Source organism: Propithecus coquereli, unplaced genomic scaffold (genome assembly GCF_000956105.1).
Source record: "Propithecus coquereli isolate 6110/MARCELLA unplaced genomic scaffold, Pcoq_1.0 Scaffold11, whole genome shotgun sequence".
Classification (NCBI taxonomy): domain Eukaryota; kingdom Metazoa; phylum Chordata; class Mammalia; order Primates; family Indriidae; genus Propithecus; species Propithecus coquereli.
Window position 1 is genome coordinate 6,401,498 of NW_012134969.1, and position 20,301 is coordinate 6,421,798.

Consider the following 20,301-nt stretch of genomic DNA (forward strand, 5'->3'; position numbering starts at 1 on the left):
CTGTGCCTCCATTTCCATCAGTGAGGAAAATGGAATTACTGAGTTTCTCATACCCCATATTAAGAAAGGAAGCAACTAGACATCTCGAGTAAAGCCAGCACTTTCCTAAAAACACAGCGCTAATCAGACCACTACATGGAGTAAAAACTCAAAAGGGCCCTCCAATCCATGTCCAATTAAGTCCAGACTTCTCAATCTTGCATTTAAAGCTTTTCAAAGTTAGCCCACCTCCTAGCAATTTGGACTATATCTTACATAAACACGTTTTGTACTTTTTGGGTTTATGTTTTCTCTACTAAAATGACTTACTAACACCAAACGCTATCAAACTCCTCCACAAGCATGTGATCTTTACTTTCTCCGATTCCCAATACTACTTTACTAGTATCTCTCCCAACATATCATTTCCTATCTTGTCATACCTTTCCCATTTACTGGATTTCTATCCCAAGTCATTCCTTAAAATATTCAGAGCAGCTTACAAAGATAGAAATATCCTGAGATAAAATAAATTTAAAACAGGTAAAAGAAAACTGAAGCAAAGGACCAAAAATTGTAAGAGAACAGAAGGAATCTGTTATCTTCTCCTTAAATACTCAAACACATACACACTTATTCTTAAAATCAACTGTAGGCTCACCTTAAGCATAGAGATAGAGCTGTGCATATACTTATTAAATACATTACATTCTTTCAGATACCCGAGAGATTTTTTAATCTAAGGACAATTTCAAAATTTCCTTTTAAAAAATTATATTCCTTTATATGTATACCCACATACATGTATATATATCCTTATACTTTAAAAATGACAAAGTGAAAAAGGGCACCAAGAATAAAAGTCAGTATTGTGGCTCTTTAAATATTAACAAAATATTAATAATCAAATTACTCACATTTAGTATCAATGGTAGCATTAATGCTTTTCACATTTTAAATAATTTAAGTTCTATAACCACTTCCTTTCTGGTAGAGACCTAGGAGTCCCCAGTGGATAAAAAGAAATAATTCCTCCTCTTTCCACTGCCTAGAAAAGACTGGCAATGGAAGTCTGTTTAGTATGAAAAACGAACAGGCAAAAGTCTCCACAATCACTAATAGAAAAAACCAATCCTAAGATATTAGTTCACATTCACTTGGATTTCTTTTCACTCCTATATATATTTCAGACACATCTGCTTTGAATTACAGATGTGGATAAACCCTATGAAAACATTAAATTGCCAAAAATCCTACCTTAAGGTTATAACCACTTACCCTTCAGAACTTTAAAAGAGGCTAAGGCTGTGGATAATTTGGGGGAAATCAGGTTTTGGGGGTTTTATTTTTTTCAAAGTGAGAAGAGTAATATATTGCTTTCAGGAAGAAGTTAGTAAAGTGAATACAAGTGTTTTTATAAATTGAGGATGTACTAACCAAGGGAATCCCGTACTGAATCATTTTACGATGAAAATCACTATCCCCCTCATTTATTTCCTTCATTCATTAATAAGTAACAGAAACCCATAACTTCCTACCTGGTCCTTCGGGCTTCACACTCCAATCCAAACTAGTTTCTTTTTATACTTATCTTCCTTGAACATCATGTAGTCACCAAGTGTTCAGGCCAATTGCTCACCAATACAGCCTTCAGTCATTTCCTTCTAGATACTGATAACAAACTTACTCTAGTAAATCCAACTGTTGCCTTACTGCTGCCTAGATGTTTTTATTTCTCCCCATTTTAATATTTTATTAACATTCTCCTTCACTCCCAAACCTTGTGAAAAGTCAGTTCAAATAACACTGCTTTTCTGACCTACCAAAGGTCAATTCTATGCCATCTGTAAATGTTGCTTATGTCATTTTGAAAACCACAGTTCCAGCTACAGTCTAAGAAACATTTTGTAGTACTCTCAGAATTCACTTAACCTCTCTTTCATGAATTGAACAAGACCTCAAGATTTCCAGCTCTAATTTCTGATTCTTTGATTTCATATTTCATGTTGTTTAAAATTGTTACTCAGCCCTTATATTGTAATATAATTTCCCCATGTCTATATGTCTTATGTACTCCTTGAGGACAAGAACTATGATTATACCTCTCCCCACATCATTACTAAATATGATTTACATCTACTGCCTACTTAATAAACATCTGATAGGCAGGTGAGGGTGAGAGAGAGAAAATCTAATATAACAGGTACAGTAACATACGGTAGTCCCCCTTTATCCATGGGGGATATGTTCCAAGACCCCAAGTGGATGCCTGAAACTGCAGTTTGTGTTGAACCCCATACACACACACACACACACACACACACACACACACACACAGTTTTTTCCTATATGTACATACCTATGAAAAAGTTTAACTTATAAATTTGGTGCAGTAAGAAATTAACAATAAGTAATAATAAAACAGAAGAATTATAATATACTGTAATAAATGTTATGTGAATGTAGTCTCTCTCTCTCTCTCAAAATGTACTGTACTCACCTACTTTCTGAAAACTGTTGACCGGGGTAACTGAAACCACAAAACCGTGGATAAGGGGGAATGACTGTATCTAGACACACTGAATCTTAGTCTTGTCTATCAAAACAACTGTGCACCTAATGGCAACAGGATGGCAAAGTATTTGGTGGTGATTAAACCCTTACCCTGGATGTTTGTGTGGTTTTTTTTCTGGTACATGTCTGAATTCACTTATTAAACAAGCATTTCAGAACTTACTATGGGCCAGGCACGATTTTATGCACTGGGAACTCAGCCGTAAACTAGATGGAAAAGGTCTTTCTCTCATGAAGCTTAATTCTTGAGTAGGAGAACAAGAGTAGTATCCACCCAGACGCCAAGATCAAGAGCATTTTGTGAAGACATAACGAATTAAGAAATAACTGCAGTTCCAGTGCCTTCCAATGTCTTTAATTGACTTTGAACAAACAAAAGTCAGAATACCACACCTTGGTTCTGAACAGATGCTACAGAGGCAACAGAGCAAAGTCATTATGAGCACAAACTTTGGAACTAGACTGCCTAGGTTTAAATTCTAGCTTGAATAAGGTACTTAATCTCTGCATGCCTCAGTTTCCTTACCGGTAAAATGGGCATAATAATGATACTTGTACCTCATAAGGTGTTCTGAGAATTAAATAAATTAATCTATGTAAAGTGCTTGGAACAATATGGAGCATAAGTACTACAATTTTTAACTATTACTCAATTATTACTACTAGTATTATTACTAAATTGCTGTAGAGTCTATGAACAAGCTAAGAACAGCACAATACATAACAGGAACTTGATATTAATTATAAACTGAATAAATGAATCTGAGACTCAGTTTTTTCTTCTGTGAAACTTGAACAAAGGCATTCTATCAACTATGACTGCTGGGACTCAAGAGGACATAATCTATACCAACGTGCTTTATTAAAAACAATCCAAAAAAATCATACAAGAGTATTTCTAGTACTATCAATACTAGAAGTATATCAGAGCTACGTGACAGAGAAAATTTAATGCTAGATATTATTTTGACTGTTATGTTTATACCTTCAAAGCACTCCTAACTAGTCAATATGCTATTTGTTACCATGTGAATAAGCCTAATAACCAAAGAAATTAAATAACCAGATGAGCTGGGGAGAAAATTAAATCTCATCAACAATGAATAATTTTGTAAATCAATCCACTTATAATTCACTCAAAAAAGAATACTCAGGCATGCATATAGGATATCAGGAGTTCCTCAACCTGAGCAGTTAGCTGATACTATAAAAATAATCTGGGAGGCCTGGAAAAATAAGATGCTGTCTTATCCACATAAAGCTCAGAGTAACCTTTTACTCTATGGCTCCATGGATGAGTAGGGCAACACCACTCATCATGATCTCAAGTTAATCCTTAATAAAAATCAAGCCAGAGTACATGTTCCCCACAATCAACACAAATATGATTTTAAGACAGGCAACCAGGTTTAACACTGATATGTCTACAAACAGGATGTGGAAACCTTTAGTTAGAGACTCTCAGAATTAGCCTCCAATGATCATTACACGATGACTTCGGATTCTATATTTTCCATTCTGTTTCCAATTATTCCAACCTTAATAGTGAAGGCCCCATCTCTTAATGCGTTTCTACTCCCATTTAATACCTACAGGTAATCGATAAAGTTTATTGCTAATTCTAATCACTGCCAAACCTTTTTCGTTATTTTTCTCCCTTTGTATAATCCACAATTTACTAGTTTAATAAAAAGTAACTGGAATGACCCTAAGTTAAACAGATCACAGGAATTTTAAACAAGTAATTAACTCAATGCTTACTAAACTATTTAATAAAGAAAAGTCTCTTAACACAAACAAGTGGCATTTTACAAGTTAAATGTTTATATTTTCAAACACCTAAAACTGCACCAAATGACTTCCAAGGTAATACTTAGATATTTAAGAATCATCAAATGGTAAATAGCTGAACCAGTCAAAAACAGAAAATGCAGAAAGAAGAGAATGCTGATAATTTCTATTTTGAAATAAATGGAAGATTTTTGTTTTATTCAAGTTAGAGAATTTTTATTGGCATAAGTAAATACAAAATAAACATAAAATGCTTGTTAAAAGTAGTAACTAAGCATTGCTCCTTTGGTTCACAAACAGCAAAAAGTCAATTCTCAATCATCTCTATTAAAGGAGAAAGTAGTGATATCACATGATCATCTACCAATAACTTATTTATCTTTCTTTTTTAAAAAGAGAAGTTCCCTTTATCTTTTCTTATGCTCACATTTACAATATATTTTCTTCATCAAGCAGATTTTTACTGAGTATCTACTATCTGTTAGACATTGAAATAGGCTTTGGATATACAGTAGCATACCAAATATCCCTGAAGTTTAAAATAATTAGATAGTCACAAAAAACAAAAATTACAGACTGTAATAAGCATTATAAAAAAACGAGGTGCTATTAAACAGGATTAATGAAGAACCTAAGTTTAGACTGGTATGTCAGAAAAGGCATTTCAAAAAGTGACAGTTAAGCTTTAAGGTGGAATGGAGCAGAGATAGCATATAGGATGTTCAGCCTAAAGGAACAGTATATGCAAAGGCCTAGAAGAAGAAGAAAGAATGGATGGCAAGGTGAGAAACTTTCTGAAAAGTCAAATGCAATTATAACACAAAAGTGGGGGTGGGAGGTAGAGGGCAGTAACACTGATGAGGCCAGGAGTAAGCAAAGACAGAAAGTAATTATCCTAAAATAAATGGAAAGGTTTAAAGGGGTTTAGAGCAAATGAATTACCTGAACAAATTCCATTTTATCTATCATTCTGACTGAAAGATACAATGTTAGAGAAAGGCAAGACATATGCAGGAGGCTCAGTGAAAAAACTATTGCATTGAGAACTGATGTTATCTTAGACTAGAGTTGTGGCATTAGCAATGGGGAAAAAAGATGAATTAATGGGAAAAAAAGATGAATTTAATGTACATTTTAAAGTAATGGTCAGGAAGTAGAGAGTGAAGAAAAAGGGCTATCAACAGTGACTGTCAGGTTTCTAAAGCAAAGGAAGAACTGCAGTAAGAAATGACATCAAAATAAGGGTAACTAAAGAAGTAAATTTGAGCATGGTGGCGCATGCCTGTAGTCCCAGCTACTCGGGAAGCTGAGGCAGAAGGATCGCTTGAGCCGAGGAGTTTGAGGTTGCTGTGAGCTAGGTGACGCCATGGCACCACTCTAGCCCGGGCAACACAGTGAGACTCTGTCTCAAAAAAAAAAAAAGTAGTAAATTTGAGGGGTTAAGTAACCAAGGGTTAAATTTATGACCTGTTGAGATTGAGAAGCCTATAAGAATACAAGCAGAGATGTTGTGAAGACAGATGACTTTACCAGTCTAAAGCTAAGAAGAAAAGTCTGGACTAGTTATATGCATTCAGGAGTTGATAGCATACAGACTTTACAGCTATGGGAAGTGATGATTACCTAGGAAAAAGGTAGTTAAGTATAAAGGGGACTCAGAAAACCAAAAAAACTAACACTGAGAGCCTGACAGGGGAGAGAAAACTGAAAGAGGGACTTAAAAGGAGTGGCCAGAAAAGTGGGAAGAAAATGGAGAATTATCACAGAAAGCAGAAAAAGTGTTCCAAGAAGGACAAAGGTAAAGAAGGACAAACAAAGGTCAAGTAGGCCTAATGGCCCTGAAAGGTCAAGTAACATTTCCTGGTCAAATTGACTGGTAAGGAAGAAATGACCAAGGGAGAGGGACAGACATCTTTTGAATATATGTGAGCCTAGGGAAAAAAAGTTCAACCTAGAATCTAAATCTAAAACTTTTATAAATAATTTCAATAGTATAAAGATGCTTTAAAATTTTTCTCCCTCATGTACCTTTTTTTTTGAATGAGGCATGAAAGCATATTCTTACCATGACATACTCATATTTAACTTTACAACAGTGACAAGGCAAAAACCAACCACCAAGATTCTAATATTGTAGCACCAGAACAGGTCATGCTTAGTACAGTTTCATATTTTTAAACTAACTTTCTAAACAAGAAATAAAATCTACTTGTTTCGCAATTCTGAAGCTAATGTTACAAAGACTGAATCAAAATTAGAAAATTAAAATGGTTTTCATGTAAAGAAAATTTCCATATATGTTTCAAAAGAAAAAACATATCCATATTAACTCATTTAACATTTGAACATCTACTGCATTCCTGGCACACCACTGTAATGGCTTTCCCTCGTTTTTCTCACGAAGGGCTTACAGGGAAATACTGGTGTGTTCTATAGCAATTCCATCATTAACATTAACACACAAAGCAATGAAGCAACAAAGCCTGCCTTTTTTTTTTAGGTTTTCAGCCACTCTTAAATTATGTATAGACACTAGCCTTACCTCTTGTTGGCTTTATAAATAATAGGAAGGGCACTAGATTTTGAATTGGAATAATGGTTTTGAATCCTATCTCTGCTTTCCTGCTATGTATGTAACCTTAAGACAGCTGACTTAGCCTCTCTAAAAACTCAGTTTCAGTTTATTCACCAGTAAAATAGAAAAAACTTAACTCACAAGGTTACTGAGGGTCAAATGATAATATTAACTGAATCTAATACTAATGTTTTTAATTATCTCTATGAATTAAAATAATTGAGTTATGTATTATTATTTCTAATGAATACAAGCCAAACAATTCCATTCTTAAAATTTATGTACTCATTATAGAGAACATTTTAGAGCAGTAACTATTAAAATTAGCATTCTTTACATTTAATAGTACAGTATTCTACCATTGAAATAGATGTGTAACATCAGTAAACACACACATCCATTTTTTTACTCTTTCCCTAAAAACCCCACTAAACAGAAAAGGAATTTGTTAAGATAACCAACTCGAACCCACAAAAATTGAGAGACGATGAAAAGACAATAGCAACAAAAATTTAGAAGCTGGAAAGCAGATGGTTGAGTGACAAATGACTTAGCAAACACTAGCAAATCAAATCTTTAGCAAACAGTGGAGAAAGCCAAGAACAAACCAAATTTAAACTGCACAATCCCCAAAAGACTCAGGAATTGGCAGTACCACATCCATATGAATTGGGATGTGGGGGGAGGGGTGCTAAAATAAGAAAGATTGTTTAGAAGTCTGTTTAAGAAGCAACTAGTCCCACAGATCCCAACCGTCACCCCACTCCAACCCAACAAAAAACAAAGTACATTGTCTGGAGAAGGTAAAACATAACAATCGCAGGAGTAAGGAAATCAAGGCACAGCAGAATGCAGGAGAACATACAGAAAAACAGGGTTGAGTGAAGAAACATTTGGGGATGCTAAAACTCCTCAAGACCTTTTACTTCCCCTTCTTTTCCTCCCCAGAACGCTTGGCCTTCAATTCCAGGCAAGAAATCAGAAGAGCCTTCTTAAAGGGATCTAACCAGCTAGGAAGGAAATACAAGAAGATACTGACATCAGAAGTTCCCCAACCAAATAGCCCAGCCAGGTTACCATATAGTGAAGCTAACAATTGGCAAGCCTCACTAAGAATTTCTACTCAAAATTTTAATTCCCTACTCTTACACATGATTACCAACCATCAGAGGAAAGGCTATACCATAGCAGATAAAGATCAAAGCAAACAAAAAGTAAGAAAATGAAACCTGGAGAAAACAGACCACACAGAAAGAAACCTAAAAAAAAAACAAAACTAACATTGACATATTCAGACAACTGAAAGCAAGAACTATCATTATTAAATTAAAACAGTATACTATTAAAAAGAAGCAAAGAAAAAAAAAGTTTTTGGAAAGTAAATGCATGATAAGAGAAATGAAAACTCAATAGAAATAGAACAAAAAGAAAACCAGATGGAAAATAGTTAAGAAAATATGAGAAAATTAAAAGAGTCATCAAGAAGATCCATTATCCAAGTAAGAGGAATTTGAGAAACAGAAAAAGGAAATAATTAACGACCTCATTCAAGAAAAAGTCCCAGAAATAAAAGAAGTTTCCAGATTGAAAGGGTACACCAAGTACTCAGCACCGCAAATATAAACAGATGATACAAAGACACCTTGGTAAAGTTTCAGAACACTGCAAACACATTAAAAAACCTTATAAAGTTTTCGGAGATTCTTTAAATGAGGGGAAAGAAAGGAGAGGAAAAAGGAAGGGAAGGAAAAACAAAATACATACAGGTCACATACAATATATGAGAAATCAGAATGGCTTCAGATTTCTCAAAAGCAACATGGATGCTAGAAAACAATGATACAAAATAATATAATTTCCACACCTGTTATTCTTTACCCTAACCAAAGAATCAAACAAGTGTCAGGGTAAATTACAGCCATTGTAAAACATCAAGTAAACCACAAATGAAGACAACACTGATCTTTGGAAAATGGAGATCCAACACAGGCGAAAGTGAACTATCCTGAAATCACGGGGTAATAGTTGTATACCAAGTCTAGAAGGCAATCGGTCCAGAATGCTGGTCAGGTATATGAGACTTCCTAAGATAAAATTGATAACAATATCTGATGTCAGAACATCTTGAGAGACATTTGATGAAAAGCAGAATTAGTGATAAATATAGAGAAAACTAAACAAAGAGGAGAAAAGAAAATGAACTCCAACCAGCACACCCTATGGTAAAGCTAACAATCAACAAGCTACACTGAAAATTTGTGATCAGCTCTTCAGTCCCGTTACACTTACATGCAAGCAGACAACCAAGAATTACCAGACATCTAAGAAAAGGATCTATCAAGAAAAGTAGAGCCCAAAATAAAACAAAAATTGGGGGTGGGAGGAGGTAACTTGTAGAAAACAGACTATGCTGATAGATGAAAACTTGGAAAGGGAGGAGAACCCACTAACATTACTATAATGCTAGACAGCTGGGGATGGGGTGGAACAGGATAGGAAAAGTAATCACATTTTACAAGAATACTAAATAATCAACAGTGATATAATCATAACTATTGGGAGGAAGGGGTATTGGCAAGAAGGGGGATCAGTTGGGTAGGTGGTGACAACAGAGTTAAGTCTTCATTTTTTATCCAGAAAGCTAATAAAGACAAAATAAATGCAAGGAGTATTTAACAAACACTTAATATAGGGCATGTGAGTTAGACAAAGCTCTAAAGGCTTTCCAAATTCATTTAGTTCTTGTAACAACCTTATGAGGTACCTACTACCATCACCATTTTTTAAATGAGGAAATTGAGGCATAGAGAGAGGTTAAGTAGTAGCCCAAAGTTACATAAAACTAGTAAATGACAAGGAAAAATCAAACCCACCCAATCTAATTCCAGAGTCCATATTCCTAACCATCAAGCTATGCTGCATATCTAGTAGCAATAAAAGTATGTTAGAGACCAGGAGGTAACTATCTCAATAATTATCTACAAGAGATAAAGGTGACTGTTACTAGGAAAGGAAAACTGGAAAGGCAGCAAGAAGCTTTTAGTTTTTGGATAACCACGCAAACTATTAGACTCTTTAAACGGTGCATGTACATCTTAAATAAAAAATAAAAACTTAAAAAGTTATAATTTGGTATTTTTACAGTTAAAGTATTTTAACTGATGCTACCATCCTCAGAAGTAGGCAAAATGAGTATTACTCCTATTTTATAGATAAGAAAACACTCATTCCTCTTAAATATTTGAAGACCTACTATAAAACAAGCACCGTATTTAGAAGATAGACATCAATTCACCTCAAAGAATGATGGAGAGGTATAAAAAAGTCTTTTTATTAATTTATTTTCAATTTGTTACATAAATTCTATGATCCTGTCTCTCTCACAGTTGTGCTTAAAATGAGAGACAATATAAACTTCAAATCATGATAGAAAAAGCAGAGAAAGGTCTGCTCATTAACTAGAAAAATATTTAGTCCCTGCCCTTGAGGAACTCCTAGTCTTGTGGGAAAGATTGGTAAACATAATTATAATTAAATGTGTACAGTGCTTAAAGAGAGGAGCATTAAAAAGTCATAAGGAAACAACATTCCCTAGGTGATGAGAATTCTTCAAAGAGAATAGCTGAGGGGAGTTTTTGAAGGATGAATAGAAGTTTGCCCCATTTCACACAAGAGGCTGTACTAACAACTATAAAACATAATTTTTCACTATATTTCTGTATGAAATACGTGTATCTTTCCATTCTTGTAAAGGTATGTTCATGTTAACGGCAAAGACATTACTAAGATCTTTTTAGTAAGAATAAATTTTTTAAAAAAACAAGATACATGATCTTAATGCCTTGATCCATGTTTCTAATCTTTATAGTCTCTCCCAGTGGCCAACTGAAAGCATCTTCCACATCTGAACATTTTAAAATTTAAAGTATTAGAATATTATTTCAAAAGATGACTAAAAAATAACCACTCTGATCTGTCCTATTACCAAAAAGTTATACTGTTAAAGTATTTCCTGAGTCATAATATTGAAATTATAATGTACCCCCTTTTCCCATGAGAGACTAATGGTAACCGAGCCCAGAAGATGCAAGTGACAAAAAAGCTAGCATGGGAAGAAAGATAAAAGGTTTTGTTCTTTTTTTTTTTTTTTTAAATCATATCACTTTTCTTTTGTAGTTATTCTCAAATTCTCTTGCAAGGGAAAATTTGAATGAAACAACTTTTTCCAAACTATGGTGATAAAAGAAATAATGTGCAGTAAAACACAATAAAGATGATAATCTATATAGATATATATTCATCCTTTCTGACTTTACAAGGTATTTTAGGGGTGAAACATTTTGATTTTACAGAATTTGAAAGATTCCTCTAAAACAAAAATTTTCTAGTTTTGGTGACTTAACTTTGATGTTAACTAACAAAGCCTCAATATGCAGTAAATTCAAAACAGGTATACTATGAAGACAAGTTACTTTAGACCAGTATTTCATATTTCTCAATATGTCTCTTGTCCCTTTCTAGAATTCCACACATTTCTACATAATTTGACCCTTATTTAATCCTTACCTCAATTAGTATCTGGAAAACTTAATTTTGTATTAATACCTTAAACTGGGACTCTATTTCTACAGTTAAAAACCTAATTGAAAGTAGCATCATCTGACTTCAATTGTCTGGAACAGTAAGTTGTAAAAGCCCTATCACACCCTACCAATAGAAGAAAAAAAAAGGAAAAAGTCAAGCCAGGAGACTACAAATGGTAATTAACAAAATCCTGGCAGGTTTGAATTCAAAATGTGTGGTTTACATTTATATATTTTGCCTGTCTTTTATTTCTCAAAATTTAATATCCACAGCCGGGCGCGGCAGCTCACGCCTGTAATCCTAGCACTCTGGGAGGCCAAGGCGGGCGGATCGTTCTGAGCTCAGGAGTTCGAGACCAGCCTGAGCAAGAGCGAGACCTCGTCTCTACCAAAAATAGAAAGAAATTAATTGGACAGCTAAAAATATATACAGAAAAAATTAGCCGGGCATGGTGGCGCGTGCCTGTAGTCCCAGCTACTCGGGAGGCTGAGACAGTAGGATCGCTTGAGCCCAGGAGTTTGAGGTTGCTGTGAGCTAGGCTGAGGCCACGGCACTCGCCCCAGGCAAGAGAGTGAGACTCTGTCTCAAAAAAAAAAAAATATCCACATAATATATTGGTTTTTATAGGGGCTTCACTCAGATTATACCCTTTTGATTTAGAAAACATTTATATTTGCAGTAAATAATTCTTAAAAATTACAGGTATTAGCATAATGATAAAATTAAAGGTTTAACAGTATTAATAATGGGACAATTAAGGAAACTACCTCCTAGAAGTCTATCTTTTAAAGTACAGTTCTGTACACATGATACAGAATATATCTGATTAGGTAACAGACTTTAATTACATTACTATTAGAAAAATAACAAAAATCTTGAAAGATTTTAACTTATTTCAATTAACCATGTCTTTACCTTTTAAATTTGAAACAACTAAAAAAAATCATGAAAACCTCACAGAAACATTTGGCCTTTGTTTTCCTTTTCTAAAATTACAATTCTTTTGCACTATGTTCAATTTTTCCAAAGCAAAACCCACAAATATACATATAGAATATAAATGCTTCAATTGGTGTGATTAAAGTTCAATCGGAAAAATCTCCAACTAATACTGAAATAATTAAATATCTTGCATGCTTACTCAAAATTCCAAAGTGCAAATGAACAGTCTTTTCATAACTCATAACATTTTGATCAAGGTTAGCCACAGACTGGCAAATCTGTGAAAAGAGCATTCCTTCAAAAATCAACTAGGTTTCAAAGCAATGTAGAAACATGAAAGACTTCACAATTTTTCTAGCCAGTCAGCTTCAAAGACACAATTTGATTTAATAAGCATGATTGGTGCATTATTTCCAATCTAATTGAGAAAACACTGGTTTAATAATGTATTCTAGGCTTTATGTATTTTTTTGATAAGGGAAGAAGGGAACAGGTGGAGTAGATGGGCAGGAGAACAAGGTCTTATTTTCTTGTCTCTATAAACTCAACCATCCAAGACTTACTTTCTTTACTCTTTAAAATGGCTACCACCTTTATCTACAATGCAAAAGAAAAAATGTACAGCATACTACTATCAAAGATAAATGTGCTTATTTTGACAGTGTATGCTGTACATCCCCACAAAATACTTCTTAAGATTCCCATTCCTTTACTGTTCGGATAAAATGATCATTAAATAAGTACACAAAAGTTGGTCAATTACAGTAAGAGGGCAACCTATATGACCCAGATTAGGTCATCTTCCCTACAGTGTCTGACTAGGAAAAGCAGGTAACAATATCTTTCACAGACTAAGATCAAACACAGTAGAAATGAATAAAGGTTGTCTAGTGAAGAACAAACGTGGGAACCACAACCTCCCAAGAGATGATAAGGATTAACCATTAAGAATAGATTAACCATTATAAGTTAGCGGAAATTAAGCTTCTTTTCATAATTAATCTTTCTAAAAAGCATTTTATAGATAATAGAAACCACCTGGTGCCACCAAACCTATTTTTAATGTGAACATACGCTCAATTAACTATTGTGAAAATGTTTACATATTATACTGTCTCCTGACTCTGAAATCATTCCGTAACACTTTTGCTCTAGAAAACTTAACATGAAAATACGTTTCACATACAAAAATGAGAACTATAACACTTTGGACTAATTCTGTGCATACATATAGCTACTGAATAGATTCAACTTCGAATCTGTTCAATGTCCGCAGAAATATAGCATGGATCTTACCTCTCATCCTCGCCATCCACCAGGGGTGTCGTCAGCGGTAGCACCTTCAACGGGAAAAGAGAAGCAGAGGCTGCTAGGCTGCTGCTACTCCCATCTGAAACTGCTGACATTCCCCCACTGTCACCACTGATAGTCTGAGGTAAGCAAACTAAGGAGGGCTCCACCGGGCGCCTGGCATCTTCAATTTGGCTTCCAATTGCCTGAGCTAATGATTGTGCAGAGAACTGAGCAGAACTTAGTGGTATCTGTTGTGCCAAAGGCAAATTTATATTACTTGCTATCAAGGGAGGTTGACTAACACTTTGAACCAAACTACCATTTTGGGTAGCAGGGGTTTGTGCTATATTCTGCGGTGGAACCAAGTTTGTTGAGGCAGAAGGCATTCCAGAAGGACCAGTTGAACTAACCTGACTTGTAACAGAAATACTACTAGCAGAGGGCAAAGGACTAACTGCTGGCAACTGCTGTGAAACAACTCCTTGAGGTACTGGCTCTACTCCTTGTGGCTGGGGAGGCACAGTTAACAAGGTACTTTGGGGTGCAATAACCAATTGTTGAGGAAGGCTTGAAGCGCTAGTTTGAACTCCCTGATGAATAATCCCAGTTTGAGCAGGTGGAACTACTTGTGAAGATGGAGGAGCACCTTGCTGAACAACTGAAGGTGGAATTTGGGTAGAGGGCTGCTGCACTGCAGTAGGTATGTTTGCTTGCTGACCAATATTTGCAATTTGACTGCCAGTAGGTACAGCAGACACTGCTGTCTGAGCCTGGCCAACAGGCTGGCCAGATGCCCCTGCAGGTTGTGCTGGGACTGCTGTGGGCTGCACTGGCAGCTGGATACCCTGTGGCTGAGCCACAGGAATCACTGTTGCTCCTGCTCCCACTCCTGCAGAACTGGGCTGTCCGGACATTACTGTTTGAAGAATTGGCTGCTGTTGTACATACTCTGGAGGAGGATTTTGAGTCACGGATTTCCCATGGCCTGGGGCCATCTGTGTAGAAACCATTGGTTGCGGCTGTCCATACTGTAACTGTTGGGATGGTGCCCCCGGAAGGGGAGTTTGCACTGGAGGAGCCGTCTGAGAATATGGCAGTTGGGGTTGAGCCAAACTGGAGATGGAAGGCTGCTGACCTAAAGCTGAAGTGACACCAACCACATTTACAGGCGATGGCTGGATACCAGTTGCAGCACTGATGGCGGCTTGCAGAGGTACTGGCTGAAGACCTTGCTTTTGCTGATAGCTCAGTTCTTGAGACTGTAATTGTACTTGTGAGATCTGTGACTGAGAAATACTCTGTGGTATACTAACTGCTGGAACACTCTGTGTACCAGTGCTACCGAAATCCATCTGCTGGAGGGTCACACCTTGAAGAGCTGGTTGCTGCTGCTGCTGCACCACCACAGCAGGGGCTCCCATCTCTCCACTTCCCACACTCTCTGTGTAGTGACTCAGTGTGCTGACACTACTGCTCACTGAACTCCCACTAGTGCTCTCCCTCTCAGAAGTCACTTCTATCGGGTTTTGTTTTACAGTCTCTACCACTTTATTTATCACCACACCTTCTGTAGCAGGTACAGCATTTTCTTTTTCATAGAACTCAGTGCAAGTCCATCTACCTTTTTTAAAGGGCTCAGAACTAGAATCTAACTTCACAACTCTGAACCTTGATGTGTTAACTGTTGGCTGTTGCTGCTGACTGGAAACCGATCCCACAGTCATCCCTGTAGCTGCATTAGGGACATTGTTAACAACAGTGGAGGAAGTAGTACCATTGCCCATGCCACTCAACATATTCACATTAACACCACTGGTAACTCCAGGCCCAACACTCACACTAGCAGCACTAGGAATATTGCTTGTACTTATATTAGCATTGCCAAGTACACTGCTTGTCACGTTAGGATTAAAACTACCCACAGCAGTAATGTTAACATTATTCATTGTATTAGTGCCAGTAACAGAATTTATACCTATACCGCCTAAAGTACTTGGAGCACGGATATTAGTCATTACAGATGCAGGTGAGCCACTGGATGATACAGCAGTAGTTGGTGCAACTGGCAAAACACTGTCAGAGCTTCCAGCTGTAGAGAGTTTTCTGGATACTGGGCTTGAGGGTGGCCCTCCAGGAATGGATGCACTGGCCACAGCAGCATGAGATGGATGGTGGTGCCCATGTTGGAGGTGGTGCCCATGATGAATGTGATGGTGGTGATGGAGGTGGTGTGGATGAGCACTCCCATTGATCACAACGTTCTGTTGTGGAAGGTGAGGCAAATGAGACTGAGGAAGATGGGGCTGGTTGGGAGACACTGCCCCAGGTGTCTCGGCTTCCTGGAAGTTATTCAGAGTCTCTTCTGAGGAGCTGCGTTCAGGCTCCCCTAAGTCAGTAGCCCTGGAAAGTGACACATCAAGGATCTCAGAAGAAGAGAGATCTTCCGTATGAGATTCATCCAGATCATCATAACTCTCCGTGTCCTCTGCTATACTGTTGTTAGAGCTGATACTGGCGGAGATCTGAGCCGGAGTAACGCTAGTTATTTGGAAGCCACTTTTCTTTTTCATTTGAGTTCCGCCTGGTGCAAGAGGCTGTGCTTGCAGCTGAGCCTGCGAAAGGAGGTTCAGGCTTTGTGGAGGCGGAGGCTGTGGTCCCGACGCAGAAGATGCTGCAGGAGGCGGTGGCTGGAGCAGCGACGGAGGCGGAAAATCCTCAGAAGATGTGGCATTACTACCAACGCCGGTACCTGCTGCACTGAGAGCAGAGGCGCTGCCACTACCGCTGCCCCTTCGAGGGAGCATTGCCGGGTGCGCCATCTTCCTAGCACTAATGTCTGCAGCGGCGGCGGCCGCGGCGGCGGCGGACTCAGGCGGCTGGTGCATTGTGTTAGGTACCGGGGGGCGGAGGAGGCAAGTGCAATTTCCTTCTGCACCGTAATCTTTGTATTCGACACGCCGGGGAGGAAAACCGGACCTGATGCTCCGCCCGGCGCGATTCCTCCTTCTCCTCCTCCTCAGACGAAGGCGCCGGCCGTTCCTGCCTTCGAGGGCGAGCTTCGGGAAGGGAGGATGAACGAGGGTGAACAGGGCGGCCGAGGACCCGAAGGGGGGACCCCTTCAGTCCTTCGCCATTCACTTTCCCCTCTAGTCTCACACCCCCCTTTATATTCCGCTTCACGTGGGGTGCGGGGCAGGAGGGAGGGGGGAAAGAAGGGGAGGGGGGAGGAAAAGCGAGAAATGCCCACCTTCTCCGGCCAACTCCGAAGCCGCCTCAGCCCCCTCCTCCCGCCGCGGCGGCGGCGGCAGCCACTGCAAAGCTCTCCCGGTCGCTCTGCACGAAGGCAGTGCGGAGCGAGTGTCGCCTTCCCTTCGCCACCCCCGGGGCCACCGCCGCCAGCGAGCTCCGAGCTCAGTGTCGCTCAAACCTCCCCTCCCGGCCCCGCTTGGCCCTCCCCCCACGCCCCGCAGACCCTTTCAAACCCCCTGGGCTCGCGGCGGCTGCTCCGTGAGGAAACGCTGGCCGCGGCTGGGGCCGGAGCGGCGCGGCTGCGAGCGGGGCGGCGGCGGGGCGCCCGGTACGGTGAGCCCAGCAACGAGGCGCGGGCGGGCGCGCAGAGACGCCGGGTCCTCGCGGAGCACGGCCGGGGCGCGGCGGTGGCGGTGGCAGCGGGAGCCCAGGGACCGCTCCATCACTGGCAGCCATGGAACCCGAGCATTTTCCTCCCTCAGGGCAGGCGCCTCGGCTCCGCACACGTCCTCGGGGAGGAAGGGGCCGGCGCCCGAGCCTCCCCGGAGGGCGGCGGGACGTGCGCTAGAGCAGAGGGTGCGACCCTCTCTCGTCCTCTTCCTCCGCAGCCGGCTCGACCTCACCCCGCAGCTCCCGCGGCCGGGCGGGAGGGGGCCGCAGGCGGCGGCGGCGGCTCCTTTCTTGGCGGCGTTGGTGGCCAGACGGGCTGGTGCAGCGACTGCAGCCGACGCCGTTCAAAGGAACGAGAGGTGGGGTTGGTCGGTGTTGGCAAACGGGGCGGGGGAGTGGGTGGGTGCCGAGGGAGGGTGTCGGGCGGGGAGGGGGCTGTGGTGGTTGTTACTAGTGCTCTTCTCCGGTTCCCCCGGCTCCACCGTATCCCCCGGTCTCTCGCGGCATCGGGAGAGGAGGGACCAGCGCCCGGGAGCAGGAGGAGGAGGGGCGACCGCCGGCGAGAGGAGGCGGCGGCGGTGGCGGGGGGAAGGGGCAGGCGGAGGAGAAGGAGGGAAGATGGCGTCTGCGCATGCGCCCCGGCGCCGCAGACAGAAAGCCGGGTCTGGCGGGGAAGGAGGCGGTTGGTCTTCGGGTCTTGCCGAACGCTGGGTTTTTGACGGAAATTGCCGAAGGCCAGCGGAGGCGCCGACGCTAGGGGTGGTGGGGGTGGGGAACTTCGGCCGAAAGAGCGAATCCGGGTTGGACAGTGTGATTCTGTCTGGTGGGGGTGGGGCCGGGTGCGGAGCCGGGTTCGCGCGCGCGCGCGCGCGTGCGCGGGTTAGGCGTGTCCGTTCTTCTCTCACACGAGGCCGGCGCGCGCGGGCACGCGGGCAGGGGAGGGGGCGCAGCGAGCAAGGGCCCGCGGAGGCTGCTGGCGCTCCGGGTCTCGGGTGTGCGCGCCCTGGGTGGTGTTCCCAGCCTGCGGAATGGGTAATGAGGCTTTTCTCCGCAGCAACAGCATCACGAGTTTCGATTCCCAGTAGCCAGCCGCCGCCACCACGACATGAGTCAGGCTTTCTTCCTCGGCGCGTGATGGAGTCCTCCTCCCCTTGCCGCACCTGGGCTCGCCCCCAGCCCGCGCCTCCCTCACCCCCTCGGGGGATGCCCCAGCGCCGGGGGCTGCGGGTTCCGCGGAGGGCCGGTGGGCCCCGGTGATACGTGGTGCCTTTTGTGCAGTGCAGTTGTGGCTGCCATGTGGTCCTCGCCCTTCGATGGGCAGGGCGAGGCAGCCGGGCAGATGCTGCAGCTGTTTGCAGTTAACTGCCTAAACTCCTCCCGGAGGCTCTTCGCTAAAGAGGGATGGTTGCAATCCATCCTTTCCTGGAGGGAAGCAGGCCAGCGCAGTAAACCAACTGACCTCAACAGGTGGAGTTTATTCACCAGCAGCGAGGCGCCTTTTTCGTTTAATTGTCCAGGCTGTAGCCCCCATGAGATTTGACTTAAGGCAAGGTGACCTAGTCATAACAGCAACACAAGTGAAATGATAAATGAAGAATGCCTTTTAGGGCTAGAATAAAAAAAGAACTGTCTGAAATACTAATTTAAAAAAAAATGCACTTCATGGGTCTGAGCGTAGATCTACAGAAGCGGTATTAGGTATGTTTGGAGGCAACTTACTGGAAATTGCTTTCTTGGCATCACATATCAAAACCTAGCTCTAAGCATTTTTTTACTACTAATTAAGAATATACTTCTCACCTAGGAATTAAAAAAACAACGAAGTAAGTCAGAAAACTGTAGAGAGAATTTTTGTAAATTTTGGTTGTTGGGGAACTAAACGCTAATGGTTAGACCTCTGATTCGGGAAATCGCAGACTTGCAGATCCTATTTCAGGAAATTGTTAAAACAAAAAATGATGGTAAGTCATTTGCAGTTTTGATAGACCTCTAGTTGTTGGTTCAACATGTTACCTTTAGTTTTCTCTGAACTTTTCCCCTCATTCTATTCCTCAAAAAGTTAAGATTGTCACCATTTGCTTAGATTATTGACTAGAAGTGCACCCTCAGCGCTCCCTGTCTATCCTCTATCAAAGCTGTGATATATTTTATATTATCCGTGGTCTTCCCCACTAAATCAAAAACTTAAGACTATATTTTTTTTTTACTTTAAATTGCTAATGTGTAGTTCTGTGCTGGGTATAAAGTAGGCTCGCACAGATATTAGAAGTGATATGCTAGTAATAAGAATCAAGTATGTTAGAAAAGACCGTACTTTCCCTCTTTTTTATATTAATTTGTTAATTAATTTGTTAATTAATACATGAATGGTAGTGTTTTTATGTAACTATAGCCATTTGTGTATTTTACAAAAATAATTATTTCTTTTTTAATCCTCAAAAGCTTTTGTTGCAAGTGATACGTCTGGTTAATGGCTGCCATCCATTGTTGAACTGCAAATCTGACATTCTTTTTCAACAGTTTTTGAGTAAATAATAGAAACTATCCTAACGGCTTGAAACTGGAATGGAATGTAGATGGGCAGAATGTTGTTTCTTTGGACTAAGTGTAAAAGAAAATGCTCCTATCTCTCAAAATGTTACCTTAGGCCAAAGTTTTAAATTACCCCAAACAGCAGCTCTACACCCCTTGGGCCACCTAAATACCCACTGTGATTGTGCTGATAAGGTTTGACGCTGAAGAAACACATAAAATATATTAAAGTCTTACCCAAAATTGACAGAATGAAGGAGTTGTTGAGGTAACCCTATAGAACTAGATACTTGTTTTAATAACCAGTAGCAAAGGATATTGTTTTTGGCTGTTTTGATGGGGGAGGGGGTTGGTGGTGGTATTCCTTTTAAAAGGAAGATTTTTAAAAAAAC

The 20,301-nt window shown here is 40.4% G+C and overlaps 1 protein-coding gene across 2 annotated transcripts in view; it reads right to left on the bottom strand.

The window, feature by feature from the left end:
- The window catches only part of TSC22D1 (TSC22 domain family, member 1), a 179,899-nt gene extending 162,777 nt beyond the window's left edge, over positions 1–17,122 (bottom strand). The window contains exon 1 of one of the 2 annotated variants that reach the window (XM_012648921.1): positions 14,985–17,122. In XM_012648921.1, coding sequence (XP_012504375.1) covers positions 14,985–16,623 — 1,639 coding nt within the window. In that variant the 5' untranslated portion in view covers positions 16,624–17,122. Of the gene's footprint in view, positions 1–13,741 lie in introns of both variants that reach the window. The other variant, XM_012648916.1, reaches the window with a different exon arrangement.
- Positions 17,123–20,301: the final 3,179 nt, after the last annotated feature.